General features: G+C 40.5%; 1 protein-coding gene across 6 annotated transcripts in view; it reads left to right on the top strand.

Moving 5' to 3' along the window:
• The window catches only part of LOC126354686 (collagen alpha-1(XVIII) chain-like), a 2,024,079-nt gene that overhangs the window by 1,879,674 nt on the left and 130,877 nt on the right, over positions 1-13,528 (top strand). For all 6 annotated transcript variants that reach the window (XM_050004490.1, XM_050004491.1, XM_050004489.1 and 3 more), the window contains one exon: positions 12,738-12,905. In XM_050004490.1, coding sequence (XP_049860447.1) covers positions 12,738-12,905 — 168 coding nt within the window. The remainder of the gene's footprint in view (positions 1-12,737; positions 12,906-13,528) is intronic.

Genomic DNA, 13,528 nt, shown 5'->3' with positions numbered 1-13,528 from the left:
CACTATTGACCAGGGACATGCCAAAACTTTGGAGGATGTTTATGAAGGTGCTGCTAGATTCATTTATGATGTTAGTGTTGATGTTAATGTCCCCACTCAGAATTATGTTGCCCTTTGTACTTGAGACTTTATCTAGAACTTCTGTTAACTTATTGAAAAAAGTGTCCACACTACCACTGGTAGATGTATACATACACAAAATGATTAAGTTGTTTGTGATATCAAGCTGTGTTAATTCAGTAGCTGATATTTCAAAGTGTTTGTCTTCACTTACAGTACTGAGGTCATCTCTTGATTTGGACTGTGTTCCTTTCCTGATAGAAATGCATGATCCTCCACCCCTTGAAGTAGTTCTGCGGTAAGAGTTTGCCTTTTCATACAATGATAATACTACATAAAGGAGCATGTAGAAAGTGGTGGAAAAATGACAAAGACCATAAAAGATATAAAGAGGAAGAGAAGAAGTGCAAAGAAATAATGGAAACAGCAAAGAAAAAGGCATGGGAAGAGCTTACAGAAAAACTTGAAGAAGATGTGAAGAGCAATAAGAAAATGTTCTATAAAATGATGAAAAATAAAAGGAAGGCTTCTGAAGTACCAATAAAGATGGAAACGGAGGATGGTACCGTGATTGAAGATCCAGGGAATATAAAAGATCTCTGTAAAGAATATTTTAAGAAACTGTTAAAAGCTGAGGAGCAGGTACACGAGGAAACAACAAATAATGCAGAAATTGAGAGAAGTTAGGAAGCAGACTTAGGACAAATTACACTGGAAAAAATGGAAATAGCTGTCATGAAGATGAATGGAAGGAATGCCCCAGGACCTGATGAAGTATCAGTGGACATGATAAGAGCAGCAGGTCCAGTGGGAATGCAGTTGCTGTATAGAGTATTATCAAGTGTGTGAAGAAATAGTACAATACCTGACCATTAGAGAAAAAGGAGACATTGTTCCCATCTTCAAAAAAGACAATAAAAGACTTTGTAAAAACTACAGAAGAATAACCCTTATGAGCGATACAGCCAAGACTTTTGAAAGAATTTTACTAAATCGATAAGTGAAAAGATAGGAAAGGAGCTGAGTGAAGAACAGCATGGGTTTAGAAAAGATAGGGGCACGATAAACCTGATATTTTCTATCTGTCAACTGATGGAAAAAAGTTGGGAGTATAACAAAAGGGTGATAATGGTTTTTATAGACATAGAAAAGGCGTATGACTCAGTTAACAGGGAAAAACTCTGGGAAGAAATGAAGAAGATAGATATAGAAGATGGATACATTAATGTAATAATGACAATGTACAGAGGACACAATTGTAGAATTGGAACACCATTGGGGAACTCTGCATACTTCGAAATAAGACAAAGACTTGAGCAAGGAAGTAATCTGTCTCCTGCACTTTTTAATGTTGTGATGGAGGGATGAATAGGTTAGTTAAAATTATAGTAAAAGAAAAAGACAAAAAGATGATTTTTGCAGATGATATGGTAATATGGGGTGATAAAGAAGTAGATGTACAGTTACAACTTGATGTGTGGAACAAAATAATAAAAAAGGTATAGATTAAAAATAGATAGAGGTTATAATGAAGTAATGGTATTTGGAGAAGAGAAAGGGATCAACGGAAATATTACCTTGAATGGAGAACCCCTCCAAGTGGTAGAAAGTTTCACTTATTTAGGGAGTGAAATATCTTTGGTTGGAAGAATAACTAACTAAATTAATACGATGTTACAGAAGGGAGGCAATTTCTACCAAACAATAAAACACCTGATTTGATATACGAAGTTTCAGAAAGAGCAAAACTACTTATGTATAAGAATTATTACTTCCATCTTGTCACCTATGGTGAAGAAACATGGACAATGCCAGATAGGGACTAGAGCAGACTGCAAGCAGGGGAAATGAAATTTATCAGAGCAGTTAAGGGAAAAACAAGGATGGATGGGAAAAGACCTAGAGGGCGCCCAAGAACACGGTGGAAAATGGTAGTGAGAATGTCTGTGGAAAGGAGAGGTGTAACCTGGTAGCAAGTGGAGGAAGAAAAGTGGTGGGAGGACCGAGCCAAGTGGAGAGGACTCGTCAGCAACCAGACCCGGCAGTAGCTGGAGTGGGATCTGGATATAGATAATATTACATGTTGGATTTCTGTCTCTCTACACCACTGCTCAATAACACAAACTACTGTGCAGTTCAAAGATTGAAGCTCAACTTCTAATAGTTGTATTTTATTTTTTATTGATTCCATGTTTTGATGGAGGATTGTTAAGTCTTTAAAATGCCCCATGTTACGCTTTCAGTGGTTTGTTTTTCTTTGTGACATTAGGTATATGTGATATCTGAGGTGTTAAAATCTGTCTTATGAGTGATTGTTTCAGTATTTTTTTTTAAATTGCTGGAGATACTCTTTGGGCAGGGGAACCTGTGGTCTGGATTTATCCTAAAAAAGACCTACTTTTCCCACCTATTTCAACAGGTATTTGACCATGTGTAGCCCGAGATCCACCCCCTGTACTTTCATGAATCAGCTGTTCCAATCTTCCCTTCCCAGTCCTGTTTAGGTGTAGGCCATGCCTAGTGAAACACCATCTGCTGATACTCCCGACGGGCACCAGAGAAACATGAGCAAAGTTGGCTGTCCTCAGAGCCATCCCTAACGCCACACTGATTCGCCTCACAGCTCCATCAAGGTGTGGTCGATCATGACGCCGGAACACCTCAACAAAGTGTACCTTGGTGCCATGAGTCAGGGAAGCTATCTTGTGCAGGTCACCATCTATGTCATATGCCCCATCCCTGTCCAAACTGTTTCCCCTCCCACTATCACTACATGGTCCTCTTTTGTAATTGGCTCTGAGCACTGTGGGGCTTAACTTCTGAGGTCATCAGTCCTCTAGAACTACTTAAACCTAACTAACCTAAGGACATCACACACATCCATGCCCGAGGCATGATTCGAACCTGCGGCCGTAGCGGTAGCTCGGTTCCAGACTGTAGCGCCTAGAACCGCTCGGACACCCCAGCCGGCCATATTTTGTAAGGTCCTTACACAAAGACCCTAGGTTCTCTATCACATTACTTAGCCCTGTTTGGCTTGAAGATACTGGTGGTCTGGTACACTGCCCCTAAACTTTCGTGTAGCTGAGGGCCTACACAATGCTCATGGCAGCTACTTAGCAGCAGCACTTTCTTCTTCCTAGCACTTTGTATATTCCTAGGCTTTTTGGCCTCGGTTGAAGTGTGCTGGACATTTCCTGCTCCTCGTTCTACCTGAGGCTCTTCTCCACTTAACTCTGGCAGTGGTAGATGCCAGTCTTTCGTGTTGACAAAACGAAACTGTAAGTAGCACCAGTCTCTCCTGGAAGAGCTGCACTATGTTTTCGTTTCAGCTTTGTTTGTCTCAAAAACATTTAAAATGTGTTCTGGAGAGTTTACGAAATGCGTTTCTTATCGATGTTACCGAATTGTCGAGATGCGGTAAACTTTTGTTATTGAATTTAGTAGGTCACAATATGCGAATGAAATCTTAAGAAGAGATCAAATTTACATCTGCTCCATACCGTAACTCTGTTGCAGATCTCTTCCTTTAGATAAGTGGCGTGAAGTGTGATGTATGATGTAGGACTGCTCATATTTTTAAAAAATATCGTAAATCCGATACATCGATGTTTAGTAAATATTATCGATTCTCGATGTATCGGATAAATGTATCGATATATCGACAGGAAAATGTGACGTACCGGCTATAAAATTATCGAATGCATATTGCAAATATACTGCGGGTTTTAGAGCTGTATATTTAAGTATTGATTTATTATTAAGTCTTCTGTAAATCAACAAGCTAATAGAGCACGAATTAAAAGGAAAAGATGCACATTCACGTTTGGCGATAACCACTTTGCTAATAGTGGTCCCTGCATGTAAGTAAATAGAAAGTGTGCGATGGGTCCGTCGTTCGGCTTCGTCACCTATCGGATTTGTCGTAACTCTCCACGTCGGCTCCCCAGTTATTTAATTTCTGTCAGCGCTCGTGCGTTAAAACCTCAACATTCGCCCATTTCGTTTCGCTGAACGAAACACAGCGATAGGTTTATGCAGTAGCTGACTTATCGCGTTTTCCGATCAAGCTTTCTACTTTTTTCTAACGCAACAAAAAAGTTATGTCTGTAAATCGAGGTGAGGAAAATTATTGTTTAAGAAGAATACTGACATGATTACAAAATACACTATTTCAGTTGTGCGACAGTTGTAACGCAGATAATGAGAGGGATTACGGTTGTGCGATTTAAGACTGAGCTCCTGACATGAGGTTCATTCGAACTCAGTTGTATGATAACAACCTCCTTATTAATAATCGGAACCTACGAAAACAATTTTGGTGTGCAGGTGCTTAAGCCGCTCATCTTTTTTGGGGGTGACAATTGGAAAACTCTGTTGACATTTCTCTCCTCGGTATTACACATGCTTGTAATGAAACTGCCCCTCTCATTATTTAACGACGCGTCATTTACTAGAACGATTTTTGAGGCTTAATTCTGTCATGATTTTTCCGTGATGCACTGCGTATGATTGATGGCTTTATTTTAGTCTTCAGGAGCGAAGTTTCCTAACATTTCTGTTGCCGAGTCCCTCGATTGCAGGCAGAGTAATTTGGTTTTCTTAGGGCTGAAAACGTAACGATAATTTGCGTCCATATCAATTTTGTAGGGTTGTGATAGCGACAAGGTCACTGTATGCACGTATGCTTTTGCCAGCTCGTCGATTTCGTATTTTGAGAATTTATGGAGGGACAAATACCATACATAAGCTCCACCTTTTTGAGATGTATCTCTTATTTCGACGCTCAGTCCAATCATTTCCTCCTCCCGCTTACCATGGTAGGCGTCACATCAACGAATGGTGGGCATCATTATGAGTACATACATACATACAACTGTAGTCAGAGTAGACACGTAACGCGCAAATCATTCTTCTCAACTGACCTCGTACGGCAATTATCTGGCCAAGACAGCAAACAAAAGATACCAGAGAGTGGCACTAAGGGGCAGTTGGCAAGTGACGTAGTTTTGGGGGTGAAGGTGCGGCTATCGCGGGCACTTACTACGGCTACATGTCTCGCGGGACTGGCTCAACGAGGTTAACCTCATTGGAGTGGCTGAATGTGTGGCGTGTCTTCCTCCCGAGCGTCATACCACTACTTCCTTTCTAAATGTCAACTCAAAAGTTAGAGAAACTCTCCCATTGGATCAAAGACGATTTGCCTGTTAAATCAGCCACAGTGACCTCAGATAATCTTGGCCCGAGCAGATCAGAGACAAAAAAGATTAATGTGATTTTAGTAAACTGCGGGGGCATCCAAGGAAATGTACCAGAATCAGTATCGCTTACTGAAGGTTATAATGCACAGATAGTATTGTGAACAGAAAGCTGGTTGAAACCAGATATCAATGACAACCAAATCTTAAGTTCAGATTGGAATGTTTATCTTAAGGATAGGTTAGTCGCCGATGGTGGCAGCGTGTTTATTGCAGTAAAGAATTCGATAAAATCTTGCGAGATTATGACGGATTCCGAATGTGAATTAATCTGGGTGAAACTGAGTATCAAAGAACGGTCGAAAATGGTGACCGGATGCTTTTATAGACTACTTGGGTCAAGATCTGTAGTTGTAGAGCGCTTCGGACAGAACTTGCAAAATATCATTAGCAATTTTCCTGATCATGCCGTTGTAATAGGGGGTGACTTCAAAATGGCTCAAATGGCTCTGAGCAATATGGGACTTAACTTCTGAGGTCATCAGTCCCCTAGAGCATAGAGCTACTTAAACCTAACTAAGGACATCACGCACATCCCTGCTCGAGGCAGGATTTGAACCTGCGACCGTAGCAGTCGCGCTGTTCCAGACTGTAACGCCTAGAACCGCTCGTCCACACCGACCGGCTGTCTTCAACTTGCCAGGTATAGAGTGGGAGTGTTATTCCATCAAAACTGGTGCCAGAGACAGGGATTCGTGTGGCATTATTCTGGATGTCTTCTCCCAAAATTAGCTTGGGCAGATAGAGAACGTCTTAGACCTCCCGGCAACAAACAGACCTGAACTTATCGAATCAGTTAACGTAGAGGAAGGTATCAGTGATCATAAGGCTGTGACAGCATCTATGACGACGGGGCCTACAAAGAATGTTAAGTAAGGTGGGAAGATATGTTTGCTCAGCAAGAGTGACAGAATACAAATTTCAGAAAGGCATCGTTCAATATGCCCTAGGCAAGTATGTGCCAAGTAAGGTTTTAAGGGATGGGAAAGATCCACCATAGTTTAATAGCCGTGTTAGAAAAGCGCTAAGAAAACAAAGAGCACTCCATCTCAGATTCAAGAAAAGTAAAAACCTAGCTGACAAAACAATAGCTGAAAGAACCGAAAATGGGTCGTAAGGAGAGCAATGAAAGAAGCGTTCAATGATTTTGAAAGGAAGACGTTGTCAACCGACCTGAGTAAAAACCCTAAGAGATTTTGGTCGTATGTAAAATCAGTAAGTGGGTCAAAATCATCTATTCATTCTCTCATCGACCACACCGCCACCGAATCAATCGTCGTATAAACATCTAAATGGCAGATATTGAGATAACCGATCGCGAAACTGAAAAGCAGCTACAATCGCTTAGTAGTGGAAATGCGTCAGGACCAGATGAGATACTTATAAAATTCAATAAAGATTATGCGAAAGAACTTCTGCCCTTCTAGCAGTAATTTATCGTAGATCGCTTGAGCAACGAGAGGTACCTGACGACTGGAAAAAAAGGGCAGGTCATACCCGTTTCTAAGAAAGGCCGTAAGACAGATCCACACAATTATAGACCTATATCGTTGACGTCAATCTGTTGTAGAATTATGGAACGTGTTTTATGCTCAAGAATTATGACGTTTTTGGAAAATGACATCTCCTCTATAAAAATTAACATGGATTTCGTAAACAGAGATTTTGCGAAACTCAGCTCGCTCTGTTCCTCCGTGAGACCCAAAGCGCAGTGGATAACGGCGTTCAGGCTGATGCCGTTTTCCTTGATTTCAGTAAGGCATTTGACACCGTCCATCTTTACCGTTTAATGAAAAAATACGAGCTTACGAAGTATCGGAGCAGACTTGCGATTGGATTCAAGACTTTCTTGCAGATAGAAATGCTTCAAATGGCTCTGAGCACTATGGGACTTAACTTCTGAGGTCATCAGTCCCCTAGAACTTAAAACTACTTAAACCTAATTAACCTAAGGACATCACACACATCCATGCCCGAGGCAGGATTCCAACCTGCGACCGTAGCGGTCGCGCGGTTCCAGACTGTAACGCCTAGAACCGCTCGGCCACTCTGACCGGCCTTTCTTGCAGATAGAACTCAACACGTCAATCTTAACTGAACAAAATCGACAGATGTAAAGATAATATCCGGCATACCACAGGGAAGTGTGATAGGACCGTTGCTGTTTACTATATATATATATATATATATATATATATATATATATATATATAATCTAGTAAAAAGCGTCGGATGCTCTTTAAGGCTATTCGCAGATGATGCAGTTGTGTATACCAAAATAGCAACGCTAGAAGATAGTTAAAATTTGCAAAACAACCTGCAGAGAGTTGATGAACGGTGCAGGATGTGGCAGTTGACCCTGAACGTAAATAAATGTGTTATATTGCATAGGAAAAGACATCCACTACTGTACAGCTACACTATTGATGACAAACAGCTGGAGACAACGTCTGCCGTGAAATATCTGTGCGTAACTATCCAGAGCAGCCTTAAGTGGAATGACCACATAAAACAGATAGTGGGAAAAGCAGATACCAGACTCAGATTCATCGGAAGAATCTTGAGAAAATTTAACTCATCCACGAAAGAAGTGGCTTATAAGGCGCTTGTTCGCCCGATTCTTGAGTAATGTTCTTCTATCTGGGATGCCTATTAGGTAGGACTGATAGAGAAGATCCAACGAAGAGCTGCGCGTCTCGTCTCGAGATCGTTAGCTGGCGAGAGAGTGTTACGGAGATGCTAAACAAACTCCATTGGCAGACGCTACAAGAGAGGCGTTGTGCAACACGGAGAGATTTGCTATTGAAATTTGCTTATTGACCACTAGGAGAAAATTCGAAAAATTAGAAGCAATACAGAGGCTTACCGACAATCATTTTTTCCACGCACTATTCGCGAGTGGAACGTATAGCCGTACCGAAAGTACCCTACAGCACACACTATTAGGTGGCTTGCGGAGTATGGTTTAGACGTAGATGAAAAGTAATATTGAACCTCCGCCGTAGCTGTCAATCCAAATGTAATTTTGAACAGACTGTACCTAGCTTGAAGGCTGCTGCAAGGGCGGAAATGTAGGGAAAACAATGTCCGCCTTTTCCTCGCGGGGCAGTCAGCACACCGCCGCTATAGCCCTACGGTGTGGTGTGTTGTTTCTTAGCTGAGGTAGGCGACAGGCCATAACATTCCGTACCGGTACCGGCAGGAAGTCATCCGACTTCTACCGGTTCCTTCGCTCCCAGAAAACTGCCAGTGTCAAGACCGTGCGTGTACTTGGTAGCACACTTTTACGTGGCCATTGTCTGATGATCGATAGAAGTCGGTTGACTTCGTGCCGCTCCGGAATTCTTATGCACATTGCCAACCTTAGCTGTGAAACGTGATTGTGTGCAGTAACAATACGTAGCAACTATGAGTGTAGTGTTGGTCCTTGTATGCATAGTGATTGTTAGTATTATTTGCCTAAATGAATGAAAAGGTTGCCCTTCTAGCGACTCGCCATAAATCATCGTGTCGCCTCTGTGACTCATTACCCCATTACATGTTTGCTTCTCTCATAAGACAACGCTAGCTGCTATGGGAAAAGGGAGGTGGGCGTCTCTGCAGCAGCTATTATGCGATGGGCCGATCGCAAGATTCATCTCGAAACATCGTGCAGTCAGAGGAAAAGTAGAAGTGTGAGATTTTTTTTTAGTAGCAGTCAATAGGCAGTAAGCGCACGAATTTTTCGGTCGTCTGCTCATCGAGAGCAACGGAGCTCGACGCTTACGAAGAAATTGGCAAATAACATTCAGCAGTTATGTCTGTGGGGCTGGAACCTAAGGATGCAATCCACATCTTCCCGTACGTCTGAACTTAGCAAAACATCTAACGTATTGTTTTCAGAATCCAATAAGCACGAAAATAACTGTTGTGCCATTTGAGTTTTCGTAGAGATTATCACGTATAGAAGCAGACATTATTTTCTGTGCCTATATTTGTGAGTGGCGACGGGTGCTATTGGCTCAAAAATGAGGTTAACTGTGATTACTGCCGGCGGTTCTGGCGCTGCATTCTGGAACCGCGAGACCGCTACGGTCGCAGGTTCGAACCCTGCCTCGGGCATGGATGTGTGTGATGTCCTTAGGTTAGTTAGGTTTAACTAGTTCTAAGTTCTTGGGGACTAATGACCACAGAAGTTGAGTCCCTTAGTGCTCAGAGCCATTTGAACCATTTGAACTGTGATTACTGTTCTCTTTAAACACTTATTGTTACTGTACTTAAGCCAATAGTACTGTATGTATATTTGATATTTCTGTACAACACCGATAATGTTGCTGAAGAATCAATTTCACAAAATGTCACATACCCATAGCGTAAAGATGTTGGTTGCAAAGGTGCCCGTATACGAATGGTAAAAAATACAACCAATAAATACGAAAAAGACTAGAATGTTTTATGTCGATGTGTAAACAATTACTTTTTAGTTCAGTGTTTGAAGTTAGAACAGAGGTCTTCCGTCTAAAACAAATATTTGTTCTCGCACCCTTCCCTCAGAACCAATCTTCTGCTTCTTTGGATGGCAGTACCTCCATACACATCAGTTGAAATTCTCACTGTGACTTGAAATCATTCTATACTTATCTTTAAATTTGCATGTGAATGCCATTAACATTATGAAACCCAGCTTCTTCCTGCCCTCTCCAAAGCCCAGAGGTGTCATTGTGACACCTATGTGACAACAGTGTTCTTAATTATTATTTCAAAATTGTATTTAGTTATTATATTTTAAAGATTCCACAGGATTTATTTGTCATTTAATATAGGCCTACATAATGGCAGAAAATGCCACAGAAAACAAAGACAATCAACTATTTAAAAAATAACCAAAGTTCACTAAAACCTGTAACTTTGCATGGTTTTAAATGCATAGAAAAATTGAATTATTCCTCTTTACAGCAATTTTAGCTAGTTCATACTTCTACACAGTTGACAGATTTGTATCCAGTTGTCTTTGTGCATTTTCCGCAAAACATCTTCTTGCAAACAGTGCGCTTGGAAGTAATTTTGAATTTAAGAACTTAAGATTTACTGTGTGTCTGTGCTGTGTCATTTCCATAATTGTCCATGGTCCTACAAAGTGAGTAACTTTTTATCTACTTAGAATTTGGTTCCTCTGAAAGTTGTTGAATAAAATGTCTTCTTTTGATCTTCACTCCAGTATCAGTTCTGAATACTACATTATGCACTTATTCCTGCTAAGTCAAGAATGTTGTAGAGGGAGTGTACTAGACATCTTGAGAAGATTTTGACCAGACACTGCGTGGCCATTTTGTCTTGTTGTAATAACCTATAAGTTCATGATTTTTTTCCACATTTGTCTTTATAGTTACACTAGGATGAAAGTAACTCATTACTAGATTTTTTTTTACTTTCTTCTCTTAAAGTACCATCAAGGAAATATCACCATGTTTTAAAAATTTTGTCGGATAGAGAGGTGCTTTCAAAGACATCAGAGAATGTGGTATTTTTCTTGTTGCCTTATTTACTGTTCCTGCAATGGGGGTTGACTTTCTGTAAGTTTCTTGGCAATTTTGAGGGAAGTGAATTAATTATCTGTAGAGATGTTTCTGCCTTTGTATAGCAATGGTTCCTTAAGACACATCAGTACCTAACCTGAAACCCATATATTTTGGTATCATGCAAATACCCTTACGAAGATAAAGGAAACCACTGAGAATATACTACTGTCAACATCTACCTCTGAGCAGTAATTTTGTCCACACTTGACAGGCTTTGAAGCCATGAATTGTGTGAAACAACACAGAAGAGTTGCTCATCTGTCATTATGTCAGATCCACTTTTGTAATATATGGTGCAGTTTTATACGATTTTTTTTTCCAAACAGCAGAAGCCAATGCAGATTTATTATTCGGTTAATGTACAGTTCTCACCAAACCTCAGGAATCTCGTAATTACTCAAGATCTGTGTCTACTCATGGTTTCTACACAATATGGTAGGCATCAGGAGCTTGACTATAAGCTGTGGAGGTCTGTACTCCTGCATTCACTCCCACCACAAGCATAGATAATTGCAATAAATGCTTCTGTTTCTTTTGTAATTGTTGTCTAGTTGTCATTTCCTAGTACAGTGTGTGCCTCTGTTATAGTACGTTTCAAAATGTATTTGATTATGAAATTGTCTGTGAACTGGGGCCACCCACTTGATACAAGTCCATCACTTACATTTCTTCTTGCATGTGGTGTAAGTAAAGGATACTCTCTCAAAATATTATGACAAGGAAGACATCCACCTTAGACACTGCTTCTGTCCAGACTGTACTGTCAGGAGCAACTTCTATGTATGTTACATCAGGTGATAAAGAAACAGTCACTTATTTTATACTCGGTGGAGCAGAATCGTCTCTTCTTCTGTTATATGAATTTTCCTGACACATGAAACACAATAATGAAACTAACTTTAATTATACCAGTCTTAATGATGATATGGTAGACAGTGGAAATCAATAATAAATGATTTGCTATCAAAAAGTTTAATGAAATGTACAACAACTGAACGTCTCACCATGGCACTTAGACACAAATGTAAAGATAGCAGAGTCAAAGATCATAACATCAAAGATGAACAATAGCATTCCAGTGGGCAATGGTCGCCACACTAACGAATAACTGTAAAACTGTACGAAAGCTATTACCAGTGTTAATTCTAATTTATATACTGTAAAATTGTATTTAGGTAAGGGGGCTACTATAATAAATTAGCAGAAATGACAATAATAGCATACTTACTACACTCTATATTTTCACCTTCAATATCCAGAGTCAGTATCATTACTATTAGATGATTTATCGTCCCTAGTTGCCTGATTCTGAATTGTCAGAACGAAGTTCACTGCCATCTGTAAAGTGACCATTGTTGTATAAAACAATATAGCTTCAACAAGGCAGTGCATGAAGTGAATGGACTGAAGACAGCGGTAAATGTTGTTGAATCCATTGTTTTCCATTCATAGCATAATAATATGAACAAAAGTCAGTTATTAAATGTCATAGTAAATGAGATGAAGTTTGGAAGGGCACGGAATTAGTATAAGGCACACCAATAAATGAAAGCATAGGCTTATCTTAAGGGAGTCAATATGATCACTATGGGCATTAAAGGCGTACCATGCAAAAAGTCATGTTCAGTTATGCAACATGCGCTATTCTTCAGTGTAATGAAAGTATATCCCAAACGAATAAAAGTCATAAGGGAAATGTTGCTGAAATCATTGTGTGCAACATAGCCATCACTTCAAAACAAAAAGGGGTCAGTTTTACCCCTCTGGGCATTCTAATGTTAACAAATACTGCAGTTTTGATGCCCATGTGTGCAATTAGATAGATGCCATCTGTTGACTGGAGATTATTTTTCTTTTGCAGGAATTAGGATCGACAGGGTATGCTTCATCTCTTGGGAGGCCGGGCAGTCCGGGTCCAAAGGGTGAGCCTGGAACTGCAGGCATCCCTGGACTGCCCGGTGAAAGGGGAGTTCCCGGCAGTAAGGGGGACAGGGGAGACGCTGGACTCAAAGGACCGAAGGGGGACAGGGTGAGTTCCTCACGTCACGCTTACAGCTCCACTGATAGAGTGCTGCTTAACTTAAGGAAGACATGTTAGGTTGCAGGCAGGCACAATTAAAAGACACTTGCTTAAAGTTTTCAGCCACACCTTTCATCAGCAAGTGAGAAACACACACAATTCTTACGCACAAGCAAGCACACTTTATGCGTTCATGACTGCCAACTTCAACCTCTCAGGCCAGAATTCCGACCTGAGATGCTGGATTTGGCGGTCATGTGTGCATGAGGTGTGCTTGCTTGTCTGTCTGAATGGTGTGGTTTTCTCTTTTACTGATGAAAGCTGTGGCTGAAAACATTGTGTAAGTGTCTTTTAATTGCGCCTGTCTGCAGCTGAATGTGTCTTCTTTATGATAAGTAGCAATCTGTCGTTTCCTACATTTTTAAACAATGGAAAATCCTGGATGGAATGTAACAGTGTCATGAAAAGAATAGTTGCTCCTCACCATATAGTGGAGATGCTGAGTCACAGATAGGTACAACAAAAAGACTGTCAGAAAGTTATTGTGTGTGTGTGTGTGTGTGTGTGTGTGTGTGTGTGTGTGTGTGTGTGTGTGTGTGGTTTTTGTCTATTTCTGAGGAAGGCCTAGTTGG

The sequence above is a fragment of the Schistocerca gregaria genome, chromosome 3 (assembly GCF_023897955.1).
Source record: "Schistocerca gregaria isolate iqSchGreg1 chromosome 3, iqSchGreg1.2, whole genome shotgun sequence".
Classification (NCBI taxonomy): Eukaryota; Metazoa; Arthropoda; class Insecta; order Orthoptera; family Acrididae; genus Schistocerca; species Schistocerca gregaria.
This window is presented reverse-complemented; position numbering and strand designations above follow the sequence as displayed.